Source organism: Thalassophryne amazonica, chromosome 10 (assembly GCF_902500255.1).
Source record: "Thalassophryne amazonica chromosome 10, fThaAma1.1, whole genome shotgun sequence".
NCBI lineage: Eukaryota > Metazoa > Chordata > Actinopteri > Batrachoidiformes > Batrachoididae > Thalassophryne > Thalassophryne amazonica.
Window position 1 is genome coordinate 18238278 of NC_047112.1, and position 19505 is coordinate 18257782.

The 19505-nt window shown below is 41.9% G+C and overlaps 1 protein-coding gene across 1 annotated transcript in view; it reads right to left on the reverse strand.

Annotated features, from left to right (window-relative positions):
- The window catches only part of lrrc7 (leucine rich repeat containing 7), a 224011-nt gene that overhangs the window by 18693 nt on the left and 185813 nt on the right, over window positions 1-19505 (reverse strand). The window contains 8 exon segments of the mRNA XM_034179499.1: window positions 7026-7145; window positions 12054-12215; window positions 14296-14508; window positions 16805-17053; window positions 17270-17589; window positions 17592-17619; window positions 17843-18077; window positions 18831-19055. Coding sequence (XP_034035390.1) covers window positions 7026-7145; window positions 12054-12215; window positions 14296-14508; window positions 16805-17053; window positions 17270-17589; window positions 17592-17619; window positions 17843-18077; window positions 18831-19055 — 1552 coding nt within the window.

Genomic DNA, 19505 nt, shown 5'->3' on the forward strand with positions numbered 1-19505 from the left:
TTGAGATTGCTCAAACAGTCCTGGTCATTTGAGGCACTGAGGTCATGACCTGAGCTTCAGCTGAGGGCATTTTGCAGTATGTGGTGATCACAAAAAAGTTTCCCAACATCAGAAACTTGCAACAGCATAATCACCAGTGAACTTTTGACAGGCTGGCCTACTTCTATGGACACATGACATAGGGTAAAAATGATATGAGATATGCAGCTTTTTTCAGTGGAAGATATAGACTAAGAAACTGTGGCAGACATCAGGTTATCAAGCTTAAAAACTTTCAAATTTTCTTTTATTTGTCCTTTTGTCCCCCCTTTCTTCAATTAATTTTACTACATATCTACTACACCACCACCAGGCTGAATCAATTATTTTATGTGATGTATACAACATTTTGACCTACAGTCTGAAAGTCTGAATGTTCCAGCACATCATCACACCAGCCAACATTTTTCATATCTTACTTTGTCTAGTTTTGGTGAGGCCGTGCCCAATGTAGCCTCAGTTTCCCGTACTTTACTGACAGGAAGTGGCACCAGGTGAGGTCTTCTGCTGCCGATCTGCCTCAAGGTTTGATGATCTGCTCTTCTTCATACCATTGTTGTGATGAGTGGTTATTTGAGTTTGTAGTGCTTTTCTATCAAATCAAATGAATCTAACCCTTCTTCACACACATCTGCTATCAACAAGACATTTTCAACCCCCGGTGATGAGACATTTCTTCATTTTCAGACTGTTCTCTGTCAAAGCTGGAGATGGTTGTGCATGGAATTCCTACTGTGAAATACAGAAACCAGCCCATCTGGCACCAACAAACATGCCATATTCAAAGTCACTTATATTCTGCTGTCGAAATAGTTGAGTACTTGTAGTTTCTGCCATAGAGTTACTACAGAAGCTGTTGAACTGCTCATTAAGGAGTTTCTGGAATAACTTAATCAAGTAGCTGCAAATGCAAATGATTACAGCGGTGCTAATCTGTAAATGAAGGTGGCATCTGTTCCTATAGCCATGTTTTTGAGTCTGGGTGAAAACAGATAAGAGAAGGGCCACAGAATTTTTCCATTTTCTCTTACAATTCCCTCTTTTCTCCAAATAAAAACTGACAAATGTTACGAACACTACAATCTTTAACCCCTCTGTAACCACTACTGGCCTCTACTGGTGGTTGGCTCTCACTGCGGTATTGTATCACTTCCTGTTCCGGAGCACAGCTGTGTTTTGCTGTATCTGTTAGCTGTTTAATCTGCGCAGTTAGATTGATCTAGTTAACTAGATAACGATTTGTTTCACAGTGTACTCTTCACGTGCCTTAACTAAAGCACTCTCTCTGCTGAATCACCTCTAAATTATTTACACATTATTCACTTTGTGTGTTTTTAGGAATCCGCTAGCTTAGCGCAGCTACTAGCTCTTAGCCGGTTTAGCATGGCAGCTTCTCCTGTCTCTCCCACACTTTTCTGCTCTGGGTGTGAAATGTTTAGTTATTCCTCGGCCTCCTTTAGCAGTAATGGTACTTGTAATAAGTGTAGCTTATTCGTAGCTTTGGAGGCCAGGCTGGGCGAATTGGAGACTTGGCTCTGCAGCTTGGAAAATCCTACAGCTAGACAGGCCCCTGTAGTCGGTGCGGACCAAGGTAGCTTAGCCGCCGTTAGTTCCCCTCCGGCAGATCCCGAGCAGCCAGGAAAGCAGGCCGACTGGGTGACTGTGAGGAGGAAGCGTAGTTCTAAACAGAAGCCCCGTGTACACCGCCAACCCGTTCACATTTCTGACCGTTTTTCCCCACTCGGCGACACACCCGCCGAGGAACAAACTCTGGTTATTGGCGACTCGGTTTTGAGAAATGTGAAGTTAGCGACACCAGCAACCATAGTCAATTGTCTTCCGGGGGCCAGAGCAGGCGACATCGAAGGAAATTTGAAACTGCTGGCTAAGGCTAAGCGTAAATTTGGTAAGATTGTAATTCACGTCGGCAGTAATGACACCCGGTTAGGCCAATCGGAGGTCACTAAAATTAACATTGAATCGGTGTGTAACTTTGCAAAAACAATGTCGGACTCTGTAGTTTTCTCTGGGCCCCTCCCCAATTGGACCGGGAGTGACATGTTTAGCCGCATGTTCTCCCTGAATTGCTGGCTGTCTGAGTGGTGTCCAAAAAATGAGGTGGGTTTCATAGATAATTGGCAAAGCTTCTGGGGAAAACTTCTCTCCCCCTGCCATCCCCTCATTACCCCATCCCCGTAGAGACGGTGCCTGCTCCCAGACCACCAATAACCAGCAAAAATCTATTTAAGCATAAAAATTCAAAAAGAAAAAATAATATAGCACCTTCAACTGCACCACAGACTAAAACAGTTAAATGTGGTCTATTAAACATTAGGTCTCTCTCTTCTAAGTCCCTGTTAGTAAATGATATAATAATTGATCAACATATTGATTTATTCTGCCTTACAGAAACCTGGTTACAGCAGGATGAATATGTTAGTTTAAATGAGTCAACACCCCCGAGTCACACTAACTGCCAGAACGCTCGTAGCACGGGCCGAGGCGGAGGATTAGCAGCAATCTTCCATTCCAGCTTATTAATTAATCAAAAACCCAGACAGAGCTTTAATTCATTTGAAAGCTTGTCTCTTAGTCTTGTCCATCCAAATTGGAAGTCCCAAAAAACAGTTTTATTTGTTGTTATCTATTGTCCACCTGGTCGTTACTGTGAGTTTCTCTGTGAATTTTCGGACCTTTTGTCTGACTTAGTGCTTAGCTCAGATAAGATAATTATAGTGGGCGATTTTAACAGCCACACAGATGCTGAGAATGACAGTCTCAACACTGCATTTAATCTATTGTTAGACTCGACTGGCTTTGCTCAAAATGTAAATGAGTCCACCCACCACTTTAATCATACCTTAGATCTTGTTCTGACTTATGGTATGGAAATTGAAGACTTAACAGTATTCCCTGAAAACCCCCTTCTGTCTATCATTTCTTAATAACATTTACATTTACTCTGATGGACTACCCAGCAGTGGGGAATAAGTTTCATTACAGTAGAAGTCTTTCAGAAAGCGCTGTAACTAGGTTTAAGGATATGATTCCTTCTTTATGTTCTCCAACGCCATATACCAACACAGGGCAGAGTAGCTACCTAAACTCTGTAAGGGAGATAGAGTATCTCATCAATAGTTTTACATCCTCATTGAGGACAACTTTGGATGCTGTAGCTCCTCTGAAAAAGAGAGCCTTAAATCAGAAGTGCCTGACTCCGTGGTATAACTCACAAACTCGCAGCTTAAAGCAGATAACCCGTAAGTTGGAGAGGAAATCGCGTCTCACTAATTTAGAAGATCTTCACTTAGCCTGGAAAAAGAGTCTGTTGCTCTATAAAAAAGCCCTCCGTAAAGCTAGGACATCTTTCTACTCATCAATTATTGAAGAAAATAAGAACAACCCCAGGTTTCTTTTCAGCACTGTAGCCAGGCTGACAAAGAGTCAGAGCTCTACTGAGACGAGTATTCCTTTAACTTTAACTAGTAATGACTTCATGACTTTCTTTGCTAATAAAATTTTAACTATTAGAGAAAAAATTACTCATAACCATCCCAAAGACATATCGATATCTTTGGCTGCTTTCAGTGATGCCTTTATTTGGTTAGACTCTTTCTCTCCGATTGTTCTGTCTGAGTTATTTTCATTAGTTATTTCCTCCAAACCATCAACATGTCTATTAGACCCTATTCCTACCAGGCTGCTCAAGAAAGCCCTACCATTAATTAATGTTTCGATCTTAAATATGATCAATCTTTATTAGTTGGCTATGTACCACAGGCTTTTAAGGTGGCAGTAATTAAACCATTACTTAAAAAGCCATCTCTTGACCCAGCTATCTTAGCTAATTATAGGCCAATCTCCAACCTTCCTTTTCTCTCAAACATTCTTGAAAGGGTAGTTGTAAAACAGCTAACTGATCATCTGCAGAGGAATGGTCTATTTGAAGAGTTTCAGTCAGGTTTTAGAATTCATCATAGTACAGAAACAGCATTAGTGAAGGTTACAAATGATCTTCTTTTGGCCTCAGACAGTGGACCCATCTCTGTGCTTGTCCTGTTAGACCTCAGTGCTGCTTTTGATACTGTTGACCATAAAATTTTATTACAGAGATTAGAGCATGCCACAGGTATTAAAGGCACTGCGCTGTGGTGGTTTGAATCATATTTATCTAATAGATTACAATTTGTTCATATAAATGGGGAATCTTCTTCACAGACTAAGGTTAATTATGGAGTTCCACAAGGTTCTGTGCTAGGACCAATTTTATTCACTTTATACATGCTTCCCTTAGGCAGTATTATTAGACAGCATTGCTTAAATTTTCATTGTTACGCAGATGATACTCAGCTTTATCTATCCATAAAGCCAGAGGACACACACCAATTAGCTAAACTGCAGGATTGTCTTACAGACATAAAGACATGGATGACCTCTAATTTCCTGCTTTTAAACTCAGATAAAACTGAAGTTATTGTACTTGGCCCCACAAATCAATGGAGTCATTTTTGATCAGGATATGTCCTTCAATGCGCATATTAAGCAAATATGTAGGACTGCTTTTTTGCATTTGCGCAAATCTCTAAAATGAGAAAGGTCTTGTCTCAGAGTGATGCTGAAAAACTAATTCATGCATTTATTTCCTCTAGGCTGGACTACTGTAATTCATTATTATCAGGTTGTCCTAAAAGTTCCCTGAAAAGCCTTCAGTTAATTCAAAATGCTGCAGCTAGAGTACTAACGGGGACTAGAAGGAGAGAGCATATCTCACCCATATTGGCCTCTCTTCATTGTCTTCCTGTTAATTCTAGAATAGAATTTAAAATTCTTCTTCTTACTTATAAGGTTTTGAATAATCAGGTCCCATCTTATCTTAGGGACCTCATAGTATCATATCACCCCAATAGAGCGCTTCGCTCTCAGACTGCAGGCTTACTTGTAGTTCCTAGGGTTTTTAAGAGTAGAATGGGAGGCAGAGCCTTCAGCTTTCAGGCTCCTCTCCTGTGGAACCAGCTCCCAATTCGGATCAGGGAGACAGACACCCTCTCTACTTTTAAGATTAGGCTTAAAACTTTCCTTTTTGCTAAAGCTTATAGTTAGGGCTGGATCAGGTGACCCTGAACCATCCCTTAGTTATGCTGCTATAGACGTAGACTGCTGGGGGGTTCCCATGATGCACTGAGTGTTTATTTCTCTTTTTGCTCTGTATGCACCACTCTTCATTTAATCATTAGTGATTGATCTCTGCTCCCCTCCACAGCATGTCTTTCTCCTGGTTCTCTCCCTCAGCCTCAACCAGTCCCAGCAGAAAACTGCCCCTCCCTGAGCCTGGTTCTGCTGGAGGTTTCTTCCTGTTAAAAGGGAGTTTTTCCTTCCCATTGTCGCCAAGTGCTTGCTCACAGGGGGTCGTTTTGATCGTTGGGGTTTTTCAGTAATTATTGTATGGCTTTGCCTTACAATATAAAGCGCCTTGGGGCAACTGTTTGTTGTGATTTGGCGCTATATAAATAAAATTGATTTGATTTGATTTGAATACCGTACCTACATTAGATTTTGTAGAGATGTTATCACACTGCACAGTGCCTCTTTTTTCCACTCATGACATCATTGGGTATTCTGCTAACATTCACGGCCCCAAATGTTCCCTGTGCTGAAACTAAGGGAATGTTACTCCCTACACAGGGAACAGTTGGGACAATATTTAAACTGAGCATCATCTGCAAAACCAAGTGTAGACTCAAATTTATTACAGAGTTCTTTTTCTCTTTCCACTGTAACTGTCCATGGCAATTTAAATCAAGGTGCAATCTTCTATTGTTTACAGTAACAGGTGTTAATACAAGAGTTCAGAATGACAGGAACAATGAAAACATCCTCTGTTGGAACCATCACCTTATCATGGTGGAGAGGTTTGTGTGCCCCTATGAACCTGAGAACTGTGTTGTTTGGCACTTTTGTGCTCTTGGTAGGGTTTTCCTTGTAAAATTGGTCTCAGGAGAAAGGCCAGATTAAGAATGGTTCACAATGACTCCACGGAAAAACGAGGAAGAGGAAACGTGACCCCAGCCTGGAGAAAGCCCGGGGCCCCCGTCTGGAGCCAGGCCTGGATGGAAGGCCTCTCAGTGAGTGCCTGGTGGTCAGGCTTGCCACGGAGCCTGGCCGGGCACAGTCCAAAAAGGTTACGTGGACTTTCCATCTCCACCCTGTAGGCTCCCCACCCACAGAGGGAACAACTGGGGTTGGCTGTGTTGTCCCATGGGTGGTAGTGAAAGTCGAGGGCCTCGACAGACCAAACCTTCGCATTGAAAGGAGCCAGCTGAGGTGGTTCAGGCACCTTGTAAGGATGCCCCCTGTGCACCTGGCCTGGGAACGCCTCACTATCCACCAGTCAGAGGAGGTTAATGTGGCAAGGGAAAGGGACGTTTGGGGTCCCCTGCTGGAGCTGTGGCCCCCAAAACCCGATCCCGGATAGACGGTTGTAGATGTATGTATGTATGATAAACATAAGAGGGCTGATGCAAACCTGCTCTGAACAAACTCGACTTCCTTGTGATTTCATTATGGCACAACCAATCAATCACAAATGTGTTGCTGATCAATATACACTTCAGAACATCTCTCTACCCCTACTAGCTGCAGAGAGACAGCAGAAAATACTTTTTTTTTTACCATGTTTTTGGTGACCTTAACCATTGTCCAATCATCTCCAAATGTTCACCGTCTTGAGAGATCTACCCAAGAAATATTCCCACCAAGTTTGATGAAAATCCAGCCAATCTCTTTTTTTTTTAAGCTATCTTGTTCACATCCAGATACACAAAGGACTGATTACAATACCTTGCTTCCCCGCTGCACCACCGATGTGCAGGGTACTAAATGACAAATGCCACCCTAACATTAAGTGATGCGTGCCAAACTTTTGTTGTTGAGTATGATGTCATCAACAACACACGACACTGTTGGGTCTTACCCACAACAGGTCTCACCTTTTTAATGAGGTTGTCAGGTGGGACGTCCCTCCTCCCAAGTGAGTAAGGAGCCCACTGACTGCTCCCTGACCCCACCTCCTGGTCATTATCCAGCATGGCAGCCTGCTGAGAAGGGGTCTGAAAAAGAGAAAGAGACACACACAGACACGACTCCTGAGCATAAACTCCTTCATAACATGCTTCACGTGCCAGCCTTTGCCCACCTGATGTCGGTAAATATTAAAGCTGTGCGGCCTTTGGGTTTATTAAGGGCCCTGTCCCACTGGCGTTTAGGAGGATTTGCGGATGGAATGCGCACAAAAGTGGACCACATCCGCCAAACAACCGCAATAACCGTGTAACATTCCCGTATGAGTCGGCCGCCATCCGAACACGTCCGTGATCATCCGTAGAGGCACGCATGTCCGCAGCCAGGATTTTTGAGCGGCTCAAAAATCCTGCTGCGGATGAGATCCGCATCACTGCCTGAACACATACTGAAGACATACGCAGGACATACACAACCAACGCGCCGCATATCCCCTGTCATCCGCTGATATCCGCAACCGACGGGTTGGCGCGGCTTGGCGGCGGACCGGGACAGCATGCAAAACGGATATGACGCATGCCCAGCACGGCCACATCACGGTCGCAAATGGTATGTTGCGCATGCAGACAGAGTGGGCACGGATGAAGCGAGTGCATCACGGCCGCTGTGCCCCTCATGAGGGCGCCTCCGCGGTCGCCATCGCTTCTGTTCCCTGTTATATCCGCTTTTCTTCCTCATGTATTCGCTGATCCACCCCGGGACCTTTGTCATTTCCGCCCACCTTTGTTGCGGACGCTCAGCTTTTGTCTCCTCATTTCATGCACAAATCCTCCTAAATGCCAGTGGGACAGGGCCCTAAGATGCAAGTCATAAAAGGAATTTTCTTTGTTTTCACTATAATTTTATTCCTTAGCATTTAAATAAGGGATTCATAATATGACATTACCAATATTTTCAATTTCAATTTATTTTCATTTATATAGCGCAAAATCACAACAGAGTTGCCTCAAAGCTCTTCACACAGGTAAGGTCTAACCTTACCAACCCCCAGAGCAACAGAGGTAAGGAAAAACTCCCTCTGAGGAAGAAACCTCAAGCAGACCAGACTCAAAGGGGTGACCCTCTGCTTGGGCCATGCTACAAACACAAATTACAGAACAATTCATGGATGAATATACAAGAAATGCTATTGGCACACAGGACAGGAGGGTCGCCAACACAAATACAACTCCCATCTCTGGATGGAGCTGCACCTTAAACAGAAAAATATGATCAAAATTCACTCTGTCTGGAAACAATTTAGAATTTTTAACCCCGAAAGGGAGAAATTCAAGTGATCAGATGTCATGACATACATCTGGCTGAGAAATCATAAATCATGTGGAGGCTTCCCCTGATATGCACGAGGATCCTGGGAAGGACAGAGCGACTGCCAATTTGAGGAAAGAAAGGCAGCATGACGTCAGCTGGCTGTTTACTTGAATAAAATAAACCAAGATGGTGGAAAAATGCTCAGAAAGAGTTTATTTCTACACAAACCTAATAGGTTTCTCATATATTTTGTAAAATTTAGTAAGAAATAAACACTTCTAAAAACACAGTTTTTGAAAACAGATAACATGTCTAACGTGATTTACAAGACATGTTGTAGATGTTAGCATGCAAGTCCCGAAAATGCACATCCAGCATGAGCACACGCGCTTCCTCCTGCAGTTCATCTGCACAAGGTGTTACAAGGAAAAGACAATATTCACCATGGAATTTCACCCAGATAAATATTTCTGTGAAGGCTCTCAGTTGTCCAGGTGGTCCTCGCGTCAAGCAACCCAGTCCAGATGAAGAGTCAAACTTCTCTACCCAGATAAATATGTTCTCTTCATTAAAATGAGCTGTAATTTTACGACATTACAAAAATAAACCTACATTAAAATACTTGGATTTCAGTAGAAACTAAATGTTGTCAGTTTTGAAAACTTATATATATATATATATATATATATATATATATATATATATATATATATATATATATATATATATATATATATATATATATATATAATGTATAAATTCTCATCTCATGGCCATTTTTAAAATGTACTGTTTGATCGTGTTTATTTGGATTATTATAAAAATATACATGCACAGTAGGTACAAATATACAAATTAATTGAGGATTACACTTAAAGTGTTCATAATGGTTCTCAAAAGGAAAAACAAGACATTTGGTGAAAATGGTTTTGACAGAGAGAAAAAAATTTAAGAAAATTTTTAAATAAGCAGTTGTCATATCACATCATATAAATGTGAACTTAATGGTTAAAGTATTGAAGCACCACATGTTCATCACAATACAAGGACTATGTGTGTGTGTATGTGTGTGTCTGTGTATGTGAGTGACAGAGCGAGAGAGAGAGAGAGAGAGAGAGGTGGTTAGATCAAATTATACATACACACTGGGTATAAATATACAAATTAATTGAGGATTAATTTTCAGAGGGAAATCTTGCAGGTTTGAATTCACCAAGATTGTCCATGAGCCCAAAGCTAATTTTTACTTTATCTGTACCACGTAAAGGAACTAAAACAACACGTACAATCCAGCATACAAAAAAAGTATAACATCCCAGGGTGGCAGCTGCAGCCATGTCAGGGCCAACATTTAAAAATACTCCCAATATATTTAAAACTATCTGACATTATTTGTCTGATCAGAGGAATTCCAAAAAGACTATCTATGACTGAATGTTCTGGAGTTATGGGGTAAAAACAGCAAAAATGGTGACAAAAGGTTGATTTAGAGAATAACCGTGTTGTGTCTGATGATTTGTGGATGTTCATGCTTGTTATACGGTCGCAAATTGAGCTTTACCGGTGACGTGTTAGCTTACCGTCGAGGCAGCGTTGCTCCAACAGCGATCAGGACGCAGAGTAATCCATCAAATGTGAAAATCCATCAAACCCACATCACTACTTCGCATGGTAACTTAAAATCACCCATTTCAGCATCGTCATCGCTACGTGACTTTCTCTCACTACACGACTTTCTCTCGCTCTGAGCTGACACCACCATTACTGACATCTGTGTAGCAGCGCGTGCGGTCAGGGCGCAGAGTAATACATGAAATGTATTACCAACGGTTGCTTATTTTGCGACCTTACACCCGATATTATACAGTCTCACATGATTAACCAATCACATTTGTGGAAAAAAATATACAGTAACTGGATTAGAATTCAGTTTTATGGTGGTCAACAGTTAAAGTTGCTCCAATTTTGGAAACAAAAATTATGCAAATTACTAGTTGAGCAAATAGGATTAATAAACTGCATAGTTTTGACCGTGTTGAATGAATGTTTGGTCTCCAAAATAAAGGTCAAACAAGGTCGATGTTCACTGGATTCTATGACATATGTTACCCGTAAAGTGATAACTAAGCATGACAGATGGTGCAAATTATTCCTTTTTAGAACCCTATTAGCTCAACCAATTATTTGCATCCATTTTTGACACAAATCAGAGCAACTTTCATTTTTGATCCTTATACACGGAAAATGATCTTTGTTATGATTTAGGGATGTTTTTACCTCATAATTCTATAACATTAAGTCATAGATAGTCCAAACTACACCTTGGTGGAATCTTTATGATCAGACATATGAGTTCTGTCCAAAAAGTATCAGACCTTTTTATTTTTTTCAAAACCATATGGATTTGAATCATGTGTGCTTGCATGAGCCAACCTTGAACCTTCATGCGCATGCGTGATTTTTTTCACGCCCGTCAGTTGCATCATTCGCCTGTGAGCAGGCTTTGTGTGAGCACTGGTCCTCCCCCCTCGTTGGATTTTCATTGCGAGGAAAATGTCTGAACGATTTGGAGCTTTGCTGCATCAAATTTTTCCAGAAACTATGAGAGACAGCCAGGTGGAAACCATTCGGAAGATTCAGACGGCTTTCGGTGACGATCCTATGGGGATCACACAGATTAACGAGTGTTACAACCGGTTTAAAGACGGCGCACAATGGCGGAGGGTGCGCCGCGCTCCGAGCGGCCATCGACAGGCTGAAACGATCAAATCATTTCCAAAGTGAACCCTGTGTTGATCCGGGACGTCGTATGACTACCAGAGAAATTGCAGAAGAGGTGGACATCAGCACTTTTTCGGCACATTCCACTGTTACAGGAGATTTTGTAATGAAAGACATGCGGAAGTTGGAAGTCTCACAGGACATGTTGTGACATGTCCAGCTCTTACACAATTCCTCGGATACTCACTCGACTGAAAAGCCACTGAAAGCCGTCTGAATCTTCCGAATGGTTTCCACCTGGCTGTCTCTCACAGTTTCTGGAAAAATTTGATTCAGCGCTGCTCCAATCGTTCAGACATTTTCCTCGCAATGAAAATCCAACGAGGGGGGAGGACCAGTGCTCACTCAAAGCCTACTCACAGGCGAATGACGCAACCGACAGGCGTGAAAAAAAATCACGCATGCGCACGAAGGTTCAAGGTTGGCTCATGCAAGCACACGTGATTCAAATCCATAATGTTTTTGAAAAAAATAAAAAGGTCTGATACTTTTTGGACAGACCTCGTATAATGTGGTGTACTTTACAAAATGACATTTTTATATTTTGACCCCTGTGCAATCTTTCATTGACCCCTATTGGCTACAGCTCCCAATCTGGGATGGCCATCATATATTTATGTATGACTTATGGAGATCTTAGTATACTGAGGCTGGATTGATTGATGTAAGTGATGTTTGGGCACTTTAAGTTGTACAGACAGCCTGGTTGGCTGTCTGGACATGGACGAAAAGGACATGGACGAAAAGGTTTGTTAGAATTGAACAATTAAAAAAAATGACATCACACAATTAATTTATATCTCATATAAGGTGTTATTGTGCAGCTGCAGCTATCTTGCAGAATTCCTGTACCTGTGTGTGCAGTAATAAGACCAGGGGTTGATTGTTCTCGGTGGGATACTCACAGCATTAGCAGATGGAGGAGGAGGTAGTGGCAGCCAGCGGCCAGTAGGGGGCTCATGCTTAGTGTTATTGTATAGGTTAAAGTTCAAAGTGCTGCTGCGCCCCTGGCTGTGACCCTGACAGAGCATGCCCAGCGTAAGCGTGTTGTGCTTTAGGACACCACTCTGATTGGAGAAGACAACATCACGTGACATGGGTGAATGTAGGGGGAGGGGCAGAGCCTACAGCAGGCTGCAGCATGGTGACAACACACTGTGAGCTCCACAAACAAACAAACAACACCAATAAAAACAACAACAACATCAACAGTGCAAAGTTGCTGAAAGCACAGAGAAATGTTAGCGAGTGATCAGTCAATACACACAGAGAACATCGTGTCAAACAAGCAACAACTGGTGAATAACTTCAGTCTTGGCTAAAACATTCATCAAGTGATTTGCCTCCTGTTTCTTGTAGTTCTGTCTGGTGCTTCGTATGAGCAGAATCTTTTCACGTCTTGTATTTTGTGTTAAGCATAACTGGCCTTAAGAGAAAAATGGATGTCACATGGTCATTCACTCCCATTATGAAAAAGTGAAGCCAAAATACTAGTGGTCAACCGATATTGGTTTTTCGATGTGTCCTATATTGGTGGTGCCTGATATGCAATGGTAAAGGCACCTTGACCGTTGCACGAGCTTGATCCCCGCACTGCAGCGCGATTCAGCATGCCAATGCAACCCGCGTTGTGCTGCTGGACGCCGCGCTATAAAATAATCATTTCATAGCCGGTGATGCATTCTTATGAGTTAGATAATGTATTTGTAAAATTATGTTTATTACAGATGTAACAGCTCGTCATAATTGTTCAGATGTCCTGCGCGCAGTGAAACGCATTGACTCACAGTGTTTTCGAATAGGTTGTGCAACGTTCACGAAATTAATGCATGCCAGAAGTTTGGAACATTTCAAAATTTTCTTTACGCACTGGCACGCACAGTTCATGTGCAGTTTACAACACTGCCGCACTGGCACGCGACTCAAGATGTCGTGATGGGAATCAAATTTGTGCAAGTGTCAAGGCACCTTAAGTTGTTCTTTTCTTTTTGTGATACTATACAATGAATTAATAAGAATGAAACAAGAGAACAATTTGCTGTAGTTTAACATTTATTTAACACTGCCACTGTTTTTTTGTCAGGTCATATTACATCTAGCATTGGTATGTTTTCCACTGTTTTAAGGCACCCATCTGCATGCAAACTGACAGAAGGGAGCATCACAGCATAGTTCCACAGAAGCTTAACTGACAAGCCCATTTGTCATACATATATCATATATCATTGTAGATTTGATTTTTTTTTTTAATTAGTCAATGATGGCAGCATACTGTTAACTAGCTGCCTGTTTAATCAGCTGATGCCATCTTGATTTTCTGATGTCACTTACTGTAAAAACAGATGTGAAGTATGAGAAAATAAGCGCAAACAGTAAATCTGAATAAATCAATAGTTTGCGTTTTTGTCACATCTCCTCGATTAGCACGTAAACATTGTAAAAAATCGTTGGTGTTCTGGAAAAGTATTGATCCATACTCTATTTTATTACTGGAAAGGTGCAAAAAAACATCCGATCTGAAATGATGAAGCACCACAGTGCAGCCTTGCTACAAGGTTTGAGTCTGAATCATCACCAGATCTCGAAATAGCAGGAATCTAAACCTGCGACTGTAAAGGATAGAACTGGGTATTAACCCCCGCTGCCTGACGTGTGCCGGATGCTACGGCGTCAAAACTTCGCTTTATTCGGCGGATTTAGTGGCGTTTTATCTGCGTATTTGCGGCTAGTACGGCGCTCAAAACGCCGGCGAAATGTTCCGCCCCTTTCCACCGCGAAAACAGCCAGAACTACCACGAACTTTGGTCTACGTACTACCCGCCGACAAAACCGTCTATGTGTAACCTGGGTTTAAGATTATGTTGAAAATAATTTTTCAAGAAGCATTATAATCACCTACAATTGTCACCTCAGTTTACGTATCACAATGCAGATACTGTTGCATTGCATTTCAGGACATGTGGTTCTGTCAGCACATATCCACAGAGGAGGGAGTGTTGCAGAGTGACAGTGTGGAGTGGACACACATGCAGCCAGACAAAAATCTGGTCAACCTTGCGACACAGACACGGGACATGGAGAGCTTTGGAACGCTGTGTGCATGTATGTGTTTGTGTGTGCATGCGTGTGTGCATTACACAGACATACCCTGTCCAGCCGTTTGGCCTCTATGTGCCGGAGCAGCTGCTGCCTCCAGTCCGCAGGCATCTTGGAGGTGATGTCTTCAGGTTTCTGCTGTACAATGGGCCTGACTTTGATGGTGTCATCTGGTGATTTCTCAGGGCAAGTTGCCAGCGTGTAGTCAGGGGGCATCTTCTCCAGCAAAGCAGCCATGGTGGGACGAGCGGACACTGGACGGGCCTGATGAAAGAGACATACTTAATATTTTTAACCAAAAAACAAGTTGGACCTAATAGTAATCAGTAAGATATTTCATGATGTCAGTAGAGCTTATGTGGCTGCCAGGTTTTGTCTGTCAGTTGACAATTCTCAACAAACGTTCTCAACAAATTTTGCTCCTTTCAGAGAAAGAAGAACCCAGCAGGCCAGTTGAGGAATTGGACTGTCTGGGTTTACGATGGTCTTGGATCAAGACTAACATCATGGCTAACATCCCGGCCATCAGAAGTATATCTGTATGCAGTGAAAGTGTCGAATGTGTAGACACTTTCAGTTATCTCAGCAATGACATCCATTCATGGGAATACTATATGGAGTCATGAGACTATTAGACAGAGGTGTTTGGCAAAGCTGATATCTGTGTAGACGTATGGAGGTCCAAGTCTTTAAGGTCCTGGTGCTTCCTGTCTTATTGTATGTTTATGAGACTTGGACTCTAATAGTGACCTAAAGTGATGCCTTGATGTCTTTGGTATTGGGTCTCTTCAGTGGATCCTCAGGTACCACTGGAATTACTTCGTAAAATGAATGGTTACTTGGGGAGTCTCAGAGGAGGAACATTGGTTGCATGGTGAGGGAGTATCAGCTACAACATTTTGGCCATCTGGAACATTTCTCTGTGCAAGATCCACCATGCAGGTGACTCAGTATTGAGGACCCCGGTAGCCTGAGATGACCAAGAGGAGGACCATGCTACATCTGGCTGGAGCAGATACGTAGATGGCTACTTTCAAAAGATGGGGATAGACTGGTTTCTTGCCTAGGTAATTGTCATCCAGGACCCAAAGTGGCTCTGTGGTATGGTGGATATGGTCATGAACAGCACCACAACATGCTGCCAGACCTGACCTGACCAAATGTTGTTTGAAAGAAATCAAATACACAAAGAGTTCTTTTAATTTTGTTGTTGGTCGGGATCTCAGCATGGATTGTGGTTTACTGAGACTCTCAAAAACGAATATGCCAAAGCGGATTAGAAAGAATACATATCACAATGCAAATAAACAAGTGGAATTTTGTGCTGATATGGAAAATGGTTGCAGTGCAGTGATGTTGAAATTGATGCAATGTACAGTTGTGTTCAAAATAATAATGTTAAAAAAGTGAGTAAAGTTCAACATGTCATTTTTTCAACAATGGGACATTGTGGGGGTTTCTTGCCCACAGCTTGGCTTCACGTAGGCATCTTTTAATTGTTGCAGTACCCACAGGTAACTTTAGACCTTCTTTGATCATCCTGGAGCTGATCACTGGCTGAGTCTTTGCCATTCTGGCTATTCTTCGATCCATTTGAATGGTGGCTTTCTATTTTCTTCCATGTCTTTCTGGTTTTGGTTGGCATTTTAAAGCATTTGAGGCCATTTTAGCTGAGCGGACTATCATTTTCAGCACTTCTTTGTACGTTTTCTCCTCTCCAATCAATTTTTTAATCAAAGTATGCTATTCTTCTGAACAATGTGTGGAATGACCCATTTTACTGATTTTCACTGAGAAATGCAGGACAACCAGCGTGTACAACATTTGCTGCCTTCGGCCTTAAATAAGGGTCACCTGTAAGGGTGTAATAAGGGTCACAGAAAGGAAATTGCAGACACTGCTTTTTTTTTTTAACAGTCATGTTTTGATTTGGAATAGAATGTGCAGTGTTACCAATGCATATGAGTGTATGGAAATAAAATCTATATTAAAGTTTTTGAGCTTTACTCACCTTTTAAAACATAATGCTATTATTTTGAACAACTATAAGAACAAAGGCAGCAAATACTGGTTACGTATTTATTGTTTCCTAACACATGAGATAAAAAAATTCATGTGAATCGGTGATTTCCAGCTTTTTCCATTTCTGACTCTATAATTGGAAGGCAAGTATATCTGCAAGTTTTCAAATACAGTGTCACTTTTGGTAAAATCATTAAAAAATGGGATCTCTGATGACAGTAAGTTTGTGCATTTTTAATTCCTGTGTCAAGCAGCAACCATCAAGTTTTGTAATTTTGCACGACTCCTCCCAATGAGTGTATTTATAATCCCTCAGAACAGTGTGTCACTTGTGAGTAGGGGTGAAAAAATGTCAATCTTCAAAGCAAATTGAACATATAATAATTATTTTTTTTATCCACCTTTTTATTCCATGCTTTGTGTGGGAACAAAGGAACAATGGGTGGTCCTTACTCTACACGTCCCTCTACAGACAGTGCCTCTGACCGCCCAAACCTGTTCTTATATATATGAGGAAATGTGCAGAAATGCAGTTTACCTGAGACGCTCCATATGTCTCAGTACTATAGCTCCTGGCAGACAGGGGGCGGCGTTGAGTCAGGCTCTTTGTTGGATAACCAATCATGGGCTTCTTCTGCTCCTGGTAGGTGGGGTAGTCATCATCATAGCGGCCATTTCTTTTGTTGTGCATCAACTGGTTCTGATTGCTGTCGGCCATATTGGCAAGAGCCGAATGCTCCATGGGAGAGTTGTAGGCAAGAGCCCGACCATAATGAGGAGGGTCCACCTGAGGCGAGGTGACAGAAATGCTACTGGTCATAGTGATCATGAAATTCAAATGGCATTCATACTGCTCTTCTTAGGATTATCGTGAACGTACCATATTATTGTGACTGATGATGAATATACAAGACTGCAGGCTTGTCATGGTTATTTAATAGCATTGCTAAAAATATGCAGGACAAGCATGCTCATATGCACATGCACAGTTCTGCATAGTTACCTGTTGCCTGTAATGATTTTCTTGCAGTGCCTCCTGCTGGGCTTCATGGACTCTGCGGAACAAAGCCAGCTCTGTAGAGCTTACCAATGAATCTGCTCTCCTCAAAAACCCTGGTCTGGAACGCTGTGCTGGGATTGGCTGCTGTGACTGGGTGGGCATACCATCTTGGTTGATTGGGATTTGGGGGAAGGAAAACATCTCCAGTGGAGGGTAAGCACGATATCGAGGGCTCACTAACTCCTTGGGTAACGTTTTCCCAGGCTGACTGATGTACTCCAAGGCTTTCACTGAGTGGTTGACATAATCTGGTGTGTTGGGAAGGGGGGAGGGACCCGGCGGTCGATGGTCACCTGAATGGTTGGAATAGTTACCAAAAAGACTTTGTAAACTATGACATAAAACATTTGCAACTTATTTTTTTATTGTTCATCTTTTCAAGGAAAAATTAAACCTATTACCTGGAAAAATCTGATTGCTATTAGATGTTTGTGACTGAGATATTGATCTGTAAGTGAGATCATCTATGCACTTGTTAGTAGTCCCTCCATTAAGAAAGACTAGATGGCCACTAACCTGTGGGTTGTAGTTTTGATCAAAGTGATAGGCCTTCTGTGGTATGGCTGGTTTTTGGTTCTGTCCTGACTGGTTCTGGTTGCTGTTTGTATGTCCTGGGAAACCCAGCTCGTCGTCCAGCATGGGGGCAGACTGAGAACGAGCCATGCTTGTCTGCTCCATAGAACCTGGCAGTTCTGGACGATCCAAACTTGTTTGTTGCTCAATGGATGAACTGTAACTATCCACTGGAATACTGCAGAATGAAACAACAAAAAGAAACAATACTGCAGGAAAGGGGCATAAAAACTCTTGCCATTGGTACTTTTCTTTTTTAAAGACAAATATAAATATTTTTTAATAAAACCAATAAAAGATTCCTTTTGATATGACATTTCTGTTCCTGTTGAGCATCTGTCCAATCTGCACCAATCTGACGTCAGATTAAATATTTGCTGTAGCAGAAAATGACAATAAACAATAATTATTAAAAACTTTAAAACGTGTAACAGATACTCAGCAATACTTCCAATGCAATACTAAAACTATGCTGGGTGTCACATGATTGATTTTGGCTCGAAATTTCTTCAATATGTATTCATAACTTTCATTGTTGGTAGACTGTACAATGTGTCCAATTCAGTGATTTGTTCATGCTTGTGTGTTGCTCATTGGCCAATCCTTTTGAAATTGAATGAATAGATATTGAAGGCAGGGTCCACCTTAAATGCTAGTTTGTATTAGCTTGGTTCAAATTCTAGGGATGGTACAATTCTGTCAAATTTTAACTGAAGGGACGATCGTTAAACTCATGCATCGTTTACCCCTGCATCAACTGAAACTGACCTTCGCAACTATTTTTTTTTTTTTTTACTCTTTTTACCCCATAACTCCATGCCATTCAGCAGTCAGTCCAAATTATACCCTTTTGGAATCTTGAAAAAAAATCTTGCAGAAATTATCTCAACAACACTGAGATCAACAACACTGTTACTAGCATTAAACCTACCTGTAGACCTTGTAGGAGCCTATGTCAATCTCATCGATGCTCTGTGACTTCTTGAACTTGGATCTCGTCTCCTTTATCATGGGGGACAGGCGGTCCGAGCTTTTACTCATCACCACGGTTACCTTGTTGCCCCCGCTGACATTTCTCTGATCCTTCCTATTCTGGTCGTTCTGGTTGTTGTGGTACGTCCAGCTGCCAGGCAAAGGCCCTGCCACTTGTTCCGTTCTTGTAGCAAACCAATAAAGTTAGACAAGTTAGAAAACCTTTGAAATATTCTTAATACTGGAGCAGTTCTAAACTGCAACCTCCATTAAGGCTGAACAATGCTCATATTTTAACTATAGCCAGAAGAATGAGATCAACTCAAATCAAAAGCCCTGCAAATAAGCAGGAATGGTGCAGTGATATAATAGAGATAAGTCCTGTACAGGCCCTGAGGTTCTTTGTGGGTGAAATGCATGAGAGTTCACGACTCTGCCCTGGAAGGGATGCCAGTGCAATTCAAGTTACTTCCCCAGCCAAGGCAGGTACCCATCAACAGCTGGGTGGAAGATCTACATAATTAGATTATACAGACCAAACAAGGAATGGCTACTTTTAACCACAGAAGACTGTATTGATGCTGCAGTTGCAGGGTTTTGTTGGAAGCCTGCAAACATATGTCACGGCTATCTG